Here is an 18,657-nt window from a genome sequence, read left to right as displayed (position 1 = left end):
ATTTATTGATTCAGGTATCTACCTTTGGCACATACAACTTTTTAAAAGTTTTTTTTAGTTTTTATTTCATTTGTTTGGCATAGAAAATTTTCTCAGCAGCACTCTCTCAAAATATTGGTCAGTTAGTCATAACTATTATAAATTATTGATCAAATGCTGTTTTTGATGTGTATGAACTTGTATGCTTTTTAGAGAAATGTCAGCAGTTTTCTAAACTGTGTAACCAATGTATCTTGTTAATGAACCCAATACTGGCATTCAGGTGCTTTATCAAGGCTAATTTGAGTTTCAGTAAATTGAACTGACAGTATCTGTCTGTCTCTTTGGCTTCACGGAAATGTACTTACAAGGTTTAATCATGTTCTTAACATATGAACATCAGAGAATGAAAGACTTGCATAGCATAATCATAATAATAGAATGCTCCATGTAGCAGACTAAACTATAAGCAGTCTTATTCTTGTGACAGGTGTGTTGCATTTGATTTCACAATTGATAATTTGTATTGGTTTTAGAAGAAATAAGAAAGAAGATAAGAAAAATGTGCAAGGAAGCCACATCAAAGCAGAGCACTCTGGTACACCAGCATTGTGACCTGCTGGATGCATATCTGTGACCATGATATTCCCTGTGCTAACCAGTCTCAGCTGTGCTATTAAAATGCTGAGAAATGACATTGTATTTGCTCAAAGAAAGGGATAATACACAATTGACATTGACTCTTAGCTTTCAGAACAAGCCTGTCTTCTGTTTTAATTTTTTCAAGTCTGTTTACAATTTGACTATCTTCCACCTACATAATTTGATAGAATTTTAGACAATACAAAGAGTCTCAGCAGGAAATTATTCAGCATTTCAAGGACAGGATTTACTTACATCATGATAAAATTAATAGTTGTAAATACAGATATTCAATTTGCAGAGCAACAATGTAAAATCGATAATGTATATTAGTGATATTGCAGTAGCAAAAACTTAAATTCAAAATTCAAAGTAAATTTATTATCAAAGGACATTTATGTCACCATATACAACCTTGAGATTCATTTTCTTGTCGGCATACTCAATAAATCTATAGAATAATAATCAGAACAGAATCAATGAAAGATCACCCAACTTGGGTGTATAACTAGAGTGCAGAAGACAACAAGCTGTGCAAATTCAAAAGGAAGAAATAATAATAATAACAAATAAATAATACATATGAAGAACATGAGATGAAGAGTCATTGAAAGTGAGTCCATTGGCTGTGGAAACATTTCAATAATGGGACAAGTGAAGTTGTGTGAAGTTATCCCCTTTGGTCAACGAGCCTGATGGTTGAGGGGTAATAACTGTTTCTGAACCTGGTAGTGTGATTCCTGAGGGCCCTGTACCTTCTTTCTGATGGCAGCAGCGAGAAGAGAATGTGTCCTGGGTGTTGGGGGTCTCTGATGATTGATGCTGCTTTCCTGCGACAGTGTTTCTTATAGATGTGTTCAATGGTGAGAAGGTTTTACATGTGATGGACTGGGCTGTATATCTGCATGTTATCAAGCAAGATTGTAGATGGTCCTGTAGACAGAGGAAACAGTAGACCTCCTGTTAGGAAATGTGTCTAAGCAAGTAGCTGGTAAGTAAATTACAATTGTATGAAACAGTTACAGTTGTACTAGACACAGGTAAGACCACACATGGAGTATTGTGTACAGTTACGTTCACAATACTTTAGGAAAGGTGGGATTAAGTGAGAGAGAGTGTAGAAAAGATTCACAAGGATATTCCCGGGGCTGGAGGGCTTGAGCTGTTTAAGATTGGATAAGCTGGTATTGTTTTCAGTGGAGCATAGGAGTCTAAGGAGTGACCTTGTAGAGGTTTACTATAATATTATGAAGGGTATTGATATGGAGGATTGTCATATTCTTTTGCCCATGGTAGAGAACTACAGAGCATTGGTTTAAGGTGAGAAGGAAAATACTTAAAGGGGATCTTAAGGGCTAGCATTCTACACAGAGGTTGTGGATTCGTGGATTGAGCTGCTCAAAGAATGGTAGAGGTGGCTATACTTATAATGTTTAAAAGATCTTTAGTCAGCGTGATTAACCAGAGAGGTGTAGACGAATGTGGGGCAAACACAGGCAAATAAGAGGGACCAACTCGGGTAGACCTCTTGGTTAGCATAGATCATTTGGGTCAAAGGTCCTATTTCCATGCTGCACAATTCTATGGCTCCAAAGATGGTTCTGGTGAGTAGCAAGCATTTTCCATCTTTCCAGCTTCATATGCAAAGAAGTCACCCAAGTTCGGTAAAATAGCGTTGTGCATTTGGCCAAGAGGCAAGTGAGAAAGTTTCAAATATCCTGTATGTCTATGATGTTGTCCCTTCATGAGGGTAGGGGGCAATAAAGAAAAAGGGTGGGTGGGGGCCAGTGAGAGAGAAGAGAGTGAGGAAGAAGGGGTTGAGAAAGGGAAGAAAAGTACATGTGTGGAACTGTGGGAAAAGGTGGGAGAAGGGTGATCAGGAATCATATTTGAAGAAGTCATGATTTTTTGTTTGCATTGGCCTCATAACGCTGTGAAACTGAAACCATTTCATTTCTGTCAGGTCTCCTGAATCTTCTGTCTAAGCTTTTGGCCTCAAACTGCATGTCCCCTTGGAATATTTCATCCATGGCATTTATGATTAATGTTTGAGATGTGACCTCACGACTTAATAATGATTTGAGAATGTTACTGTCCAGAATTAAATGCACAAATATAAGTGAAGGAATTCATTTTTATAAAAGACGTAGGAAGTCTTTTACATTTTTTACTTAGATTGTATCTATTTCTGATTATAACATGTGAACCTAAATTTTGCAGTGAGCAACAGAAGGATTTTTTCTCCATATCTTATGTACAGATGTCCACAGACTTCTTGCAGACTGTGGATAGTCAGTTATTGAGTATGCTTTAACCTTTTTCTGGATTTTAGATTACAGGGACAATCAGGTGTTTTGTGAATCAGGTTAGAAAGCCGTTTCAAGGTGCAGGATTTTATTGGCTGGCAGATCATACCAAATGTCTGCATGTTCTAGTCCTGCTTCTGGTGTACTTGTGATTCTACAATCTGGTTGTAAGCCCTCCATTCTCCAGGACCTGTGTGGAGATGTCACAACTGCCCTTTCAAAGGATGGATTGTTTAAAGATAATTAATTGCAATGTTTGGGGCCATCTGATTGTAGGGAGAGTACAGGTATTCCTTGACTTACATATATCACAGTTACAAATTTTCAACTTTATGCCATTGATGCAGGGGTATGTAACTTCAAATATATTTCTTGCGTTACTGAATAGTATACTACAATCTACTGATAATATACTGTACCAAAGTACCTTTAGCATCAATCTTACAGGATCTCCCAGTGACGCCAGAGAAAGCAGGATCTCCCAGTGGCCACACATTTTAATTCCACATCCCATTCCCATTCTGACATGTCTATCTACGGCCTCCTCTACTGTAAAGATGAAGCCACACTCAGGTTGGAGGAACAACACCTTATATTCCGTCTGGGTAGCCTCCAACCTGATGGCATGAACATCGACTTCTCTAACTTTCACTAATGCCCCACCTCCCCCTCGTACCCCATCCGTTATTTATTTTTATACACACATTCTTTCTCTCACTCTCCTTTTTCTCCCTCTCTCCCTCTGAATATACCCCTTGCCCATCCTCTGGGTTCCCCCCCCCCCGGTCTTTCTCCCTGGACCTCCTGTCCCATGATCCTCTCATATCCCCTTTGCCAATCACCTGTCCAGCTCTTGGCTCCCTCCTGTCTTCTCCTATCATTTTGGATCTCCCCCTCCCCCTCCCACTTTCAAATCTCTTACTCACTCTTCCTTCAGTTAGTCGTGACGAAGGGTCTCGGCCCGAAACGTCGACTGTACCTCTTCCTAGAGATGCTGCCTGGCCTGCTGCGTTCACCAGCAACTTTGATGTGTGTTACTTGAATTTCCAGCATCTGCAGAATTCCTGTTGTCTAACATCAATCTACCTTTTTTGCTTTACAAAATTTTGTTTAACGTAACATCTTCCAGAAATGCATCACTTTCATAAATCAAGGAATGAAAGCCAAGACAGATGTTCACTGCAAAATTAAGGCTATTATGTGGAACAGTCATCAGAATGAACTAAGTTGAAAATGTAACATAATAATTACATTTTTAAAGTGTTTTTGTACCTCAATTTTTGATGGAGTAATAAATCTGTATTTTATCAAATATATATAGATGGCACAGATCTCAGTTAAAGGTGACAGCAGTACAGACACTGTTCATTGTGAAACATGAAAAAAATAATGTCATAGGTAATTTTATCTGATTATTTAGGAAGAAAATGAATCAGCTTGTCCCTGCCTGGAGCAATGATCAACATACTTAGGCAGATTACTTAATTTCCAGGTTCTACCTTATTATTTTATTTCTATTTATTTTTTTGTTCCATTACCCATAATAAATCCATCAGTGCAAAAATGAAGACATTTTTAAGCTTGTATATAAATAGAACTGAATTTTTAATGCTGTAGTGTTACTTCCAGAGGTTCTGTTGTCATTCAATATAGTTCATTGCACCATTATTATTGTTGTAAGGATTGGGTTTGTAAATTATCTGTTAATATCAAAGAATGGTGGTGGTTCTAGTTTATATGTGAACATAAATAAAATTCTGTCCAAAGCATATGTCTAGAAGAATCACTGGAACACATTTCCATATGGTCAGTTTTTGCTCTGGCATGATGTACTATCTGATAATTCATTATGGGGAAAGGTTTACAATTCACAGTCTCATTGTAACAAGAAGAAAATGTCATCCCATCCACAAAACATTTACAAGCCCTTCTTCTTTCTTGATTGAAAGTTCTAATTAAGTGGATACAGAAAATTAACTGAAATTAGCTGTCAGAAAGTCACATTTAAATGAATGATGAGCTGCTTCAGCAGTAAACATTTAAATGATATAAATTGCCATTTAAGTGTATGGTTTAATGTTTGTCATGCTTTAATGTGACATGAGACTACAGTGGCAATCAAACAGCTTGTCTTCATATGAACATATTGAAGGAATTTTGCCTCTGTGTGACTTTGTATTGTACTGTCTAGTTGTGTTGCACTTTCCTTTGAAAATATGTTATTTTTAATAAACCGTTATGGAATTCTGGTAGCATTTATTAAAGATTGGTTGTGTTTTAAAGCGCTTACTAAATCATGAATGTATTGCACTCTTCCCAATTAGATTGCTTCACATCAATTCTTAATATTACAAACTCAATGAAGAACATTGAGCATATTTAAACTGATACTAATTCAATGATTGAAGGCTTAAAATGTATGAACCTTTGGCATTACTTTAATTATTATTTTATGACTTTATCTGGTAGGAAATTTCAAGTGAATCCTCTGGCTATGTTTTGGATCTTAATTGTTATTTGAAGTTGTTACTCAAAGATCACTGATAGACTTTTTTTTTTATTAGAAGTAAAACGTGTGTCACGAAAGGCCCAGATTTAGGTGGTAATTGCTGATTGAGAACGCATTTACACTGGAGATCTTATGTCAGGTTCAACCAAGCTGATGATTCATGACCATTATTGTTGTCAGTGGAGATTGTAGGACTGAGAGTAATAGAACAAGGGGGATATTAGGTTCCTCTTTAACATTATTTCTGTTTAGAGTTCTAATTATTTCTGTTTTGATTTTTAATGTTTGTTTTTAAAATGTAACTTTTGACAAGTTATTATTCAGTTCATGTTTAGTAGTCATTATTTCTGGATATCAGCCATACTTAAAACCCTAACAACAGGAATTCTGTAGATGCTGGAAATTCAAGCAACACACATCAAAGTTGCTGGTGAACGCAGCAGGCCAGGCAGCATCTCTAGGAAGAGGTACAGTCGAGGTTTCGGGCCGAGACCCTTCGTCAGGACTCAGGGTCTCGGCCCGAAACGTCGACTGTACCTCTTCCTAGAGATGCTGCCTGGCCTGCTGCGTTCACTAGCAACTTTGATGTGTGATACTTAAAACCCTTTCATCTTTCACCATTAACAAAGAAGGGAGTTGAGCTATGTATGAACTAGAGGGGATCTTGTCTGCAGTGGTGGACGTGTATCACTAAGGACCCATACCATCCAGAACATGTCCTCTTCTCATGACTATCATCAGGGGTGAGGTACAGGAGCATGAAGACACCCACACCAACATTTTAGGAGCAGCATACTCTCTGCTATTAGATTTCTGAACAGTCTATGAGTCCATGAGTACTACCTCACTATTTTGCTCTCTGTACAGCATAATATATAAAAATAGCTATAAATTAAAATAAGAATATAGATTAAATATACCTATATTCTTATTTTAATTTATAGCTATTTTTATATCTTATGCTGTACAGCGTTTTATAATTGGTGCACATTTCAGTCATGGGCTGCTGATCAAGTGGGCTGCCATTTCCTGGATTATGTGGGAGTTCTTGATATTTTGGGCATTCTGATAAGTTTCTGACTTCCAACTTGCAAGTGATTGGAGGGGTTTAGGGTGCCAAGAAGAGAGTTACATATCATAGGATACCCAGCAAGATCAATCAAGGTATGTTAGCAATAGCGGTTAGCGTAACACTACTACAGCACCAGTGACTCGGGTTCAATTCCACTGACGTCTGTAAGGAATTTGTATATTGGCCATGTGATAGTGTAAGTTTCCTTTGGGTGCACCAGTTACTTCTTACACTCCGAAAATGTACAGGGTAGTAGGTTAATTTATCCATGGGTGTAATTGCGCGGCGTGAGTTTGTTGGCTCAGAAAGGCCTGTTACCTTACTGTACCTCTAAATAAATAAATGATCAAATGCTTGCATGCAGCACAGCAGCATACATTTATAAAGCAATTTGATTGCAAGTAGAACTGGTTTCCTAAAATTACGAGGATAACACACACAAAATGCTGGAGGAACTCAGCAGGTCAGGAAAAGGAATAAATAGTTGGCATTTTGGGCTGTGACCCTTGATTGGGACTGGAAAGGAAGGGCGAAGAAGCCAGAACAAAAAGGTGGAGTGGGGAAGGAGTACATGCTAGAAAGTGATAGGTGAAGCCGGGCAAGGGGGAGAGTATGTGGATAGGAGAGGGGGAATGAAGGAGTACCTGGTTGGTGATAGGTGGAAAAGGTAAAAGAGTGAAGAAGAAGGAGTCTTTTAGGACAGAAGAGTGGACCATGGGAGAAAGGTAGGTGGAGGGTTACCAGGGGGAGGAGATAGGCAAATGAGAAGGAGAGAATAGGTATGAGCATGCCAGAATGGGGAATGGAAAATGAGAGGACGACGAGAGGGGAGAAATTACCAGATGTTAGAGAAATCAATGTTCATGACATCAGGTTGGAGGCTACCAGACAGAATGTGAGGTGTTACTCCTCTAACCTAAGAGTGGTCTCGTCATAGCAGTGGAGGAGGCCATGGACCAACATATCAGAATAGGAATGGGGTTTGGAATTAAAATGGTTAGCCACCAGGAAATCCTACTTATTGCGGACGGAAGTGCTTGACAAAGCAGTCCTCCAATCTCCATCAAGTCTCATCAACGTAGAGAAGGCTGCACCAAGAGCACCGAATGCAGTAGATGACCCTGATAGAACTCACAGGTGGTGTTGCCTCATCTGGAAGGACTACTTGTGTCATTGAATGGAGGCAAGGGAGAAGGTGAATGGGCGGGTGTAGCAAATTACTGGTGGCTGGTTGAGAATTTTGGGGCTGATGGAGTAAATGTACATGGAGTGCAAATGCACAGGGTGCATCTTTTACCAATCATAAAGAGGTGCATTTCAGTGAAAAAGGGAGGGGTGCTGCATGCTTACTTCATCAGAAATTTAAATTTAAATTAAAACATAAGAAAATTTAAGGATACAAGTAGAGTAGATACAGCAATTAAGTAAGGAAACAACCAACATTGTTGGGTCATGATGGGGATGAGTCAAAATTGGCGAAGGCTTCTATCAGAGCATTAAGAGACTTTGGAGCTCTCTTTTCAAAAGGAAGTATAAGTTTTTGAATATTCTTAAAGGGCAAAATAGATAAGCACTTGACAAGCAAGGGTGGATGTGAATGCATGGTTGAGGTTATAATCAGATCAGCCATGATCTAACTAAATATACGTTAGAAGCTGAGTGGTATATCCAGGCTGTTAGGTCATATGTTGGTTCAGTCAGGATAACAAATTAATAATAATTGTTTCTAAAAAGAAAATAGCAAAGAAATGCCAGGTTTCATAGGTCATATACAACCAGCTGTGACCTATTGCCTTCTGTTTTTTGGTAATTTCAGGACACACTATGTTTTCTGTTGAGCATATGCTTAGAATTTCTAAGGATAGGTATTTGTGGCGGTAGCTACCTGTAAACAAAGAACTTAGGGTAGCAAAGGTGTGGCTCTCCAAAAGAGCAGGGAGCACAGGGGTCTCCGGGTTGTTTACCATGCTTATGCTGCATCATGGGTCAAAGGAATATAAAAGGGAGATATCAAAGCATAGAGATGCAGTGATCATAGGAAATTCCATAGGTAGACATTCCTACAGCTTAGAAAATAAGCCGTACGTTGTTTATATCTCATTGGTTCCAAGGAAATGCCGCAACTGAGTGTATGCATGACATTCTCTAGGGGAAACTGAGAGATTAGGACCTCAAAATTGTGGTTCACATTGGTACCAATAGCAGGCAGAAAACAGGATAAGGTCATGTAGAGGGATTATTAGAAGTCAGGAAAGAGTTCAGGAATCAAGACCTCTGAGGTAGTAATTTTTGGATTACTTCCTTTGGAATATGTTGGTATGCATAGTAATTGGAGAACATTACAAGAGTTCTAATTCTTAGGGCATTAGGGCACAGCTTCTGTGAGAGGTCATACCTGTACAAGCAGGACATGCACTTTCTCAGTGCACTTTCTAGTGGGGAGAGAACAGGGATTGTTTGAAGGAGGGTTAAAATTAAATTGGTAGGTTTTGAGCACCAGAATGTAGCCATAAAACATAAAAACAGATTAGGCCACTCTGCCTATTGTCTCTGCTTTGCCATTTAAGCATGGCTTTTTTCAACCCTATTTTCTTGCCTGCTCCCCATAACTTTTCACTCCCTTACCAATTAAGAAAATGTTTCAATCTCTGCCTGAAATACACCCAGTGACTTGGCCTCTACCGCCCTCTTTAGCAATAGTTTCTACAGATTGGCCACCTTCTGCTGATAAAGTTCCTCCATTGTAGCATTAAAAATGAAAAACAAAACCATAAAGAAAGGAAGGAAGGAGGGGAAAAGAGGTAACAAACTAGAGCAAGACATAGTGTGGGGTTTATGTAGGACAGAGAAGGAGAATGTGCAGGAAGGTCTAAGAAGGTTTATGGTGCATGTGCATCAACACATAGTATATTAAACAAAGAGCTGTAGATACAATTAGCCACAGTGTTATGATAAGGTATTAGTAATGGAGGTTTGCCAAAAATTTAGCAAAAAATCAAATTTAGTTTTTTTTGGCATTATTCAGGAAACAGAGAAAGGAGGTGGAGAAGTGGTGGCATTCATGATTAAGGAGAATGGGCTAGCTGATCTGACCCACCAACAAGCAGTTATTTGTGTATTGTCAAAACTTGCCTTCATTTCCAGTTGGAAAGTGGCTGGATCATCAGAATAGCCTGCTGAATCACCTTCTTGCCCATTCTTCAACAAGTTCTGTCACTCACTCTGTCACTGGAGCTGGGATCTTTCAGCCTTTTCATCAGGAGATGAGGCCTAACTCTATTAAGGTTTGGCACAACTGGAGTGCTAGATGGCAGGTGGCTTCTTACTGACTGAGAACCCTAGTTATTCCCAGAAAATCTGGCTTAATATTGGACTAGAAAAGCTGTAATTGTTATCCTTAGATAAGAAGATACTGAGAGGGGATCAGACAAAAGTGTTTTATGACTTAAAAGAACTAGACAGTAGATGGGAAGAAACAGTTTGCATTTTTCAATTGGAAGTTCAAGAACTAAAGAATATGGAATGAAGTTGATTGGCAAACACGCCATATTTGATATAAGAAACATTTGGAATCTGGAACATACAGTGCTTTGAAAAAGTATTAAACCCCCAAACCTTTGTTCTTGTAGATGAGTATTGCAACCAGGGATTTTGATCAATTTAACTGAGGATTTTTATTTGTGAATCATATGTTCTTTTTCTCATAGTAGAGCCGCAAAAAACAGGGAAATGTAACGCATAAAAAACTAAAAATTCAAAAACTGAAATATCAGCAGTTCAAAAGTATTCATTCCCCTTTGCTCAATACTTAGTTGACCTACCTCTCACAGTTATTACAGCCAGTGGTCTTTTTGGGTAAGTGTCTATTAGCTTTGCACAAAGTGATGGTGTAAGATTTGCCCATTCCTCATTGCAAAATTGCTCAAGCTGTGCCAAGTTAGTTGGGGAGAGGCCGTGAGGTCTTGACAGAGATGTTTGATCAGGTTAAGGTCAGGACTGTGACTGACCCACTCAAGGACATCAATTGTCTTCGTTTGAAGCCTCTCCAAGTTTGCTTTGGCAGTGTGCTTGAGTTATTGTCCTGTGAAAGATGAACCTCCTCCCCAGTTTAAGCTTACTGGCAGATGCTAACAGGTTGTTATCTAGGATCTCTCTGAATTTAACAGCAATCATTTACCCATCGACCACGACCAGATTTCCACTCCCTGCTGCTGAAAACCTTCCCCGTAGCATGATACTACTTCTACCATACTTTGCAGTAGGGATGGTGTTATCTGACTGATGTGCAGTGTTAGATTTAGACCACACGTACTGCTTAGTGTTGAGGCCAAAAAGTTCCACTTTAGTCTCATCCAACCGCATGATCTTTTTCTACATCTATACAATATCTTCTAAGTGACGCTTTCCAAAGTCTTTATGGGCAAGGATATGCTTCTTTTAGCCAGGGTTTCTTCCTTGCCACTCTTCTATAAATACTCTTTTAGTGCAAGCCCTTAAAGATTGTGGAGCCATGAATTCATCTCCAGTTGCAGCCACTGACTTCAGCAGCTCACTCAGAGTGACTTTTGGTGTCACAGTAGCCTCTCTTTCAAATGCCATTTTTCTCCAGCAATGAAGCTTAGAGGGGCAGCCTGACCTAGGCAGTGTGAGTGTGATTTCATGTTTTTTCCACTTTTTCATGATGGACTTAACTGAGCTCTGATATGTATTCAGTGCCTTTAAGATCTTGTACCCTTCCCCTGAGGATTTGGGCTTTTTGATTATCATTTCTCTGCCTTGTATTGAATGCTCTTTTGTCTTCATTTTAGTCTGGTCTGTTGAAACTCTACTGTACTGTTGGACCTTACAGAGAGAGGAGGTATTTACAGTATTCTTTGGAATTCTTTGAAAACAGGTGATCCTCCAATTTTCGGCATCAACAATTTGGGTGAATTGGTAAAGTAATATATTGCTACAGAGGAAAGCCAATGCAGTAATTACGAAGTGGATGAATACATTTCGACCTTACAATTTTCATTTTTAAGTTTTAGTAAATTGTTAACAGGTTTTAGAATTTTTCTTTTGATTTGACTTGATGCACAATGTTTTGTAGGTTAGCTCAAAAATCCTACTTCAATATATTTTAAGTTTAGAAAATAAGACAGTGAAATGTGAAAATAGTTGTGGGGGCTGAATACCTTTTCAAGGCACTGTGTTGTCAAAATCAGAGAGGTTAAACTCAATTGTGGTGATTAAATAGGACTCTGATAAGCATTGAAAGGAAATAATTTTGTAGGGTCGGGGAGTGAACAGAAGTGTACCTTATAAAAACAATGTAGTAGTATATACTTCAAATAGCATATAGCATATAAATAGTATAATAAATACATTGTAAACTAACATAAAATTGTTCAAATAAAAACAACAAATTTTGTCAAGTTATATATGTGAATTGTTCAAACGTTTTGAAGAGCCAGTGATATTGTAATTGACCTGATGTCACTGTTAATGTAATCTCAAGGCTGCTGGCCTATTTTGCTGCCATGGTTTCTTTTATCCATGACAGAAATATACGTTCATCAGTTGGGATGTCTTGTACGTTACTGTGATCATCTCTGAAGTCACGATTAGTGCTACTTACTGGAAACCTATGGTGCTGCTGTTCATCATGGAAGTCTTGCCCATGTTATTGCACTTGATAGCCTATCAAAAGAGTTCCAAAACTATCACAAGCCATATTTGATTTTCAAGGCTAAGCAACTACTTAATTCTTACTCAAAACATTTACTTTTTGCTCGAAATGTGGTAGCTAAAATGTTGGCTCCCCGACAGTCTAGGTTTGTTTACTTATACGACTTTCCTGTCAATCTGAGACAGAAAAAGTTTTAAAGAGTTGTAGGTTGCTGACTCCATTTATTGTGTCCTTTGTACTTGAAGACTAGATATTATCCAAGGAAAAGACAAGCAAAATGGACGTTCAAGTTTATAAACTCTTGCATAATGGATTGTCCAGTTAGTTGATTGTCCAAAAGGTTCTTAGCCTAGAAATGGGTTACATAAAATTAATCCTTAGTAAACTGGATAAGATGTCCAGCACTGATGTTCATCTTCTTTTGTGATTTATAGGCTCTGGAGAGTGAGTTTGTTTCCTGCCAGCTTCACCAGTGGATTGATCTAATTTTTGGATATAAACAGCAAGGCCCCGAGGCTGTCCGAGCTCTCAATGTCTTCTATTACCTGACCTATGAAGGAGCTGTCAACCTGAATTCCATCAATGACCCAGTGCTAAGAGAGGTAAATAGTGGCAAAATGTGATGACATGATGCAGCATTGAATGAACCAGCAAAGCTTTTTGCTGGAATTGTGGGAAACAAGCAAAAATGTTGGGTCACTGGCATAATGTGTCTTTGCTTTCCTATTTTACTTTCAGTAGCCTATTGTGCATAGTGCAACATTATTTGTTCAAGCTACCAATCCCTATCAGAGTCAAAATATTTTCATGGTGGGATCTATATTATAATAGCTTCAAAAATAATATTAGAGCTAGCATCAAAAGATTTATTATCTATTTCTGCCAAGTTGCTATACATGAGGTGATACTTCTGAGATACCTTAACTGTACTCAGACATTACGAGGCATGACAGCTACACCATTACATACCAGGCTTCAACATAGTATGAGAGAGGGAACTTTTTAATCATTCAGTCTTCCAAATGTTTTTTTTTCAAATGCTGCTATATATCTTTAATAATTGAAACCATATTAGTGACAGAAAAAATATCAATGCACAGCAGCCAGGCACCAGTTTGTATGCACTTAAGCAGTGTGTAGTTGACTTGCCAGAAGTTCTAAAAAGTCATTAGTGCATTTTCTTTAAGTGAACCTTCCAAAGCACTTTTATGCTGCTCTTATGTATATAATGTCATTTCAGCTGTAAAACACTACTTGTGGTAGCTGCTTTAACAATCTTCGTAACATTTCAACATCTGTGATTGCTGTACTCCAACCTGGGTACAAACAGTTAAAGTGCTTATCTGGGTTTTTAAAACACGTAAGGAGAAGGTTTAAGTACTTTATACCCCTTTTAAAAGTAGTAACACTATTTGTTTTTATTCTCTCTGTTGTTCATTTTAACAATAATCAGTATTGCTGGTCCCTGAAAGAAAACTGGCTTAGACAAGTGAGGAAAACAAGGATGTGAAATTCCAGATAAGAACATCCACTTCCACTAACTTGTTTTTAATTATCTATCAAAAGGGAAAATTTTGCAGATCAAAATAATTAAGTATATATCTTGGAAATGGTTTTCCTTTGCAAGCACGAGTACCTTCAACGTCCTGCCCTCATTTTGAGTTCAAGTCCTGCTCAGCCTATGACAGGTTTCCATTCCTGTGAACTGTTTGTACCCAGGACGGTTTGTGAGTCAGTAATGCGGCCATGAACAGGGATTCCCCAATAAGACCATGGGAGTAGAATTAGAACAGTTAGCCCATCGAGTCTGCTCCACCATTCCATCATGGCTGATCCCGGATCTCACTCAACTTAGCAAAAGATGCTTGCACATCAGCCAACAAATCCATCTAATTGGTCTTCCAGAATCTTGCTCTTTAATGTATGGGCAGTATGTATGTCAGGTGTTCTGAAGCTGGGAAGGACCTGCACTGAGTATTGGAACAGAAAAAGATAGTGGAGAAACCTATTCTAATCTTCCATTATAGATTTTATTGTTTCTTTAAGAGTTTGGTAAACTTGTGACATTTTGGCCCTCGGGTTCATTTGGAAAACAGATCCAGCAGGCAAAAAAAAAGTGCATGCTCTTTGGTATGTTTGTCACAATGTTCTCCACTGTATATGTATATATTACACTGCTATTTCAATTGTTGATATTTTCCACAATGTTCTAATTTATCTGTATGATGGGCCATAGAAATTTAATAAATTAAAAGGTAACATTCACGATTGAGTCAAGTTTCACTAAGGGTATGTTCCAGAAAGATAATTACATGTATCTTGAAACATTGTAATTCAAGGCATTTAAATTTATTCAATAGGGTGACTATTATACCAAGATTTGATACACTTATTTATAATAAAATGATTCTAAACACAAAAAAACTAGAATTAAAGCATATTAAGACCTCAGACACGATGCTGAAGGAACTCAGCCAGTCAGCCAGCATTTCTCTGGCCCACTGAGTTACTCCAGCATCTTGTGAGTTGTTCTATTTTACAGCACTTGCAGTCTCCTATGTCTGTCTTTATGGTTGCTAGCTGTTGAGATTACCAAGGGGAAATATCTGGGCTGGGAGAACTGTGTAGCCAACGGTAGGGAGACACCAGCTCCAATCACATCCAACAATTGGTAACAAGTGCAACTGTAGGATTGGGATGGAATAAGTACTGCCAGTTCCCAGAAGTACCCTTACTAGCTGTGCAATCAGAACTTGCATCTACGTTGTGCCTTTCAAAATATTCAAGATGTTTTACAACTAATTTGGTATTTTGAAAAAGAAGCAATAGGTTTAATATAATTGACTGCTAAATTATGCAAAGCAAGTTTCATGAGTAACAATGATGTTGGTTGTTTGAATAAATCGAAAACAGAAATTTTGAAAGAACTCAGCCAGTCAAGCATCATGTGTGGAAAGAAAAGATTAGTTCTGATGAAGGATGTTTGTTCTGAAACTTCAAGTGGTTTCTCTTTTCATAGATGCTGTTTGACTGGGTGAGTTCTTCCCGCATTTTTTTTAAAATTCAGATTACAGAAACTGCAGTTCTGTTCAATTTTTTGAATGTTGTCCATGTTAATGGAAGAGAATATGAATGCATCTGTTCAGCAACTGATATGAAAAAGTCCTGATCTTGAAAAACATTTTAAAATGCCATTGCCCTCTATACAAGCAGTAAAATCAAAAATATGTTATAATTTCAAAACTGTTTTAATCTCATACTACTGGCAAAACTGCATCTCAGGTCAATTTTCCACATTTCATCATCCCTTTATAGTAAACTTTCCTAAAGCATTCTCTTTTGTCTCCCCCTCCCCCACCTCTCACCCCACCTGTATCTGTCATGAAAGCTTCATTTGCTGTGTGCAGAAGCACTGAGATGAGGTTTTGGAGATATAATTTCTTAAGTGTTAAATGTTGTTACTGGACTTGTACATTAAACTGGAAGGAAATTGCCTTTTAAACTCATGAGAGAGCATAGGCCATCAATTTTTTGCCGTTGATGTTTCTGTAGCAGGCAATTTCTTTTTTTTGAGGTCAAGTTGCTAGCTCGACGCTCAACCCAGCATGGATGGAAAGCGTGTCAGGGTAGCCGGCTGGGTTCAAACTTGGGAGCCTTCACTCCGAAGTCCGGCGCTGATGCCACTACGCCACCAGCCGGCACATTAAACTGCCTGCCAACTAATAACTGGCAGTTGACTCAACTGATCCCTAACCTGAGAAGTACTTTTGCTTTCAAGTAGTTTCTCAAGCAGCCCAGCAGCATACGTCTGGTAAAACTGGAACTGGGAAATATGTACAGATAGTAGTATAGGGCCCTACTGAGGCTAAAGTAATGGCTTCCCTCCTATATCCATGTTTTTCCAATGAGTGCCTCATTAATGAAAAAGCTGTATGAAGTCTTCTTTATAAAATTTCATCTGTCCTGAATGGTATAATCTTGAGGGGAAAAAGAAAGCTTTTGCTGACATCAATTAGTTAATTGTATTTTGTTGCATACATGCAATTTGAAAGCTAAAATTTTTGAACGTGAAATTTTGTTATAAAGATTTCAGGTTGAAATTAGTGAATTAGTTAACTTTTTTTGGTTCCTCATGCAAACCATCTTTTACTTATTTGAGTAAATGCATATTTTGTATTTAAATTAGCAATGAGGTAAATTATACTCAGTATTTTCTTAGTTTGCATGTTTTGGAGCATTGATTACAATTACTGAGTATAGATCTAATCATTTCACAGCAGGCAGCCTAAGGCATCTTATATTTCATCTGTAATCATGCTCTTAACTATTGCGTTGCTGTCATATACCTTGGAACAACTTACTATTCAAAATTCTGTGGGCAAAATTAAGCCAGGTTTGGCTTGCTGCCATTACTTCCCACATTCCAGCATTGAACTTGGGCTTGGGGGCAAACATCCAAACAGGCTGACCCCTGGCATCAAGTAGGCTCAGGCAGCACACTGCTGTGGTCCTGCTCGTGAAATGCCCTGACAGCTGTCAACAGGAACCAAGTTGATGGGGGAGCCTCACTGCCTGCCAAGCTTTGCAGCAGTTTTTAATGTAGTATCGAATTATTTATTATTTTAAAAATGTATATAGATTTTTTATTTTATTTAGAGATAAAGTGCAGAGCAGGAACTTCCACCCCAACAAACCACGCAGCAACCCATCTATTTAACATAGCCTAATCACAGGCTAATTTACAATGACCAGTTAAGCTACTAACCGGTACATCATTGAACTGTAGGAGGAAACTAAAGCACCTGGAGAAAACCCATGCAGTCACATGGAGAACTTACAAGCCCTAACCCTTTACCAGATTTGGTGTAGGAATTTTGACACTGTTAATGAGAAACGGGGATAATCAGTCTGTAAATTAGGGAAAAGGAAAGTAAGATAAGTAAATTTTAATGATGATTTACCTATTCTATTCTTTAATAGTCCCTATTATTTTCTTGTGCTAACATATTTTAACTTTTTTTTTTATCTTATTGAATAATTGGGTGCCACAATAGCATAGCAGTTAGCTCAAGTCTATTACAGTCTAAGTTTGGAGTTCAACATGGCACCATCTGTAAGGATTTTGTCAATGATTTTTTCCCCATTTGCTGCCGCCTAACCGACACCATGTTTTTATTGTGGTAAAAGCTCTCTTGCCCAGCAGGTTCTGGACTTGACAAGAGCTGGTTTCACTGAGGCATGCGAGTTGGTGAAGTGTTATGCAATTCGCTTTTACTGCAAGAAGTTTGGATTCCAGCTGATGTGTTCATCCAGTCAACCACACTGTTCGTGTTGGCACCCAGACACCATTACAATGAGTGGGCAGCACAAATTGGTCAAGGAGCATGTTTTGTAATCAAAAGGCACAGGTTCATCATGCAGTACAATCCTTTCACTGATTTTGAAATGATCCAATCTAGTATGATCAGGAAAATTACCAAACATTCAGATAATAATAATGCAGCTTGTTTGAAATGTTTAATGTACACGTGCATCCTTTAAAGGAAAGGCAATTGTGTCTGGAGTGGTTGTTGAGACCTGTTTTGTAATGGATCTGAGTTGAAAAGGAGTGAAGAATGGAAAAGAAAATAAGAGAATAGAATAGATGATATTTTTCAGTAGAAGTACAAAGTTAAATAGTGCACTCTATCCACAGGGTCAGGGAGCCATCTGATTTATACTCAAAAGATATTACAGCGCATGGCCATAGGCATTGATTACAAAGCAGAAAACTATGCCACTTGTTCAGTCTCCAAGCCCTTCACCATGTGAGAACCCTTTGGAGATAATAGAGTAATGGTTAAATTACCACATTAGTACAGAAGTTGATGCCAAGGCTTTAGGATTTTGATGCATTATCACACCACTGGTCTCACATGCGTCTTAATTCATTAATTCCCTGCCAGAAGTTTATAACGATCCGGACCTGCACCGAATGTTCATTATGTTGTAATACTCTTTCAAACTTGGTACTGCCTGCTAACTCGTATATCTCAAACTTGTATATACTGTTAGTTAATCATGCTGGCATGTTTAATTGAGTGCTGGCACAGACAATGTGGACAAGGACTGGTTAGCCAAGCTAAAGGTGCCAGCTGTCAGGTACGAGTAATGAAGTGCTGAATGCATTAAATGCTGAGGGGCATTGTGGTATTTAACCTAAACTTGAAGCACTTTGTGTTTAAGCACACTGTGTTTTAGTACAAAAGTGCTAGAGAACAGTATGTTTCTGCTTCTGTGGCAGCAAACGATAGTTTCCACTGGAAATATGGACACCACAGTTTATCCTTGTACTGTACTCATGCAAATTCAGGTGGTTAATGTTATAGCTAAGCTATTAGTATTCATTGGGGGTGTCATCGCCGATGAACTGGACTTTGACAACTTGCACTCATTCTTCAATTACACTTTACTTATTTGTGCTCAAGGAAAACAGTTC

General features: G+C 38.3%; 1 protein-coding gene across 2 annotated transcripts in view; it reads left to right on the top strand.

Moving 5' to 3' along the window:
- lrba (LPS-responsive vesicle trafficking, beach and anchor containing) overlaps window positions 1–18,657 on the top strand; it is an 803,145-nt gene that overhangs the window by 675,381 nt on the left and 109,107 nt on the right. For both annotated transcript variants that reach the window (XM_072256051.1, XM_072256050.1), the window contains exon 47: window positions 12,614–12,781. In XM_072256051.1, the coding sequence (XP_072112152.1) occupies window positions 12,614–12,781 (168 nt within the window). The remainder of the gene's footprint in view (window positions 1–12,613; window positions 12,782–18,657) is intronic.

The sequence above is a fragment of the Mobula birostris genome, chromosome 4 (genome assembly GCF_030028105.1).
Source record: "Mobula birostris isolate sMobBir1 chromosome 4, sMobBir1.hap1, whole genome shotgun sequence".
Lineage (NCBI taxonomy): Eukaryota > Metazoa > Chordata > Chondrichthyes > Myliobatiformes > Myliobatidae > Mobula > Mobula birostris.
The sequence above is the reverse complement of the archived record's forward strand: the minus strand, read 5'-3'. Positions and strand labels throughout refer to the sequence as shown.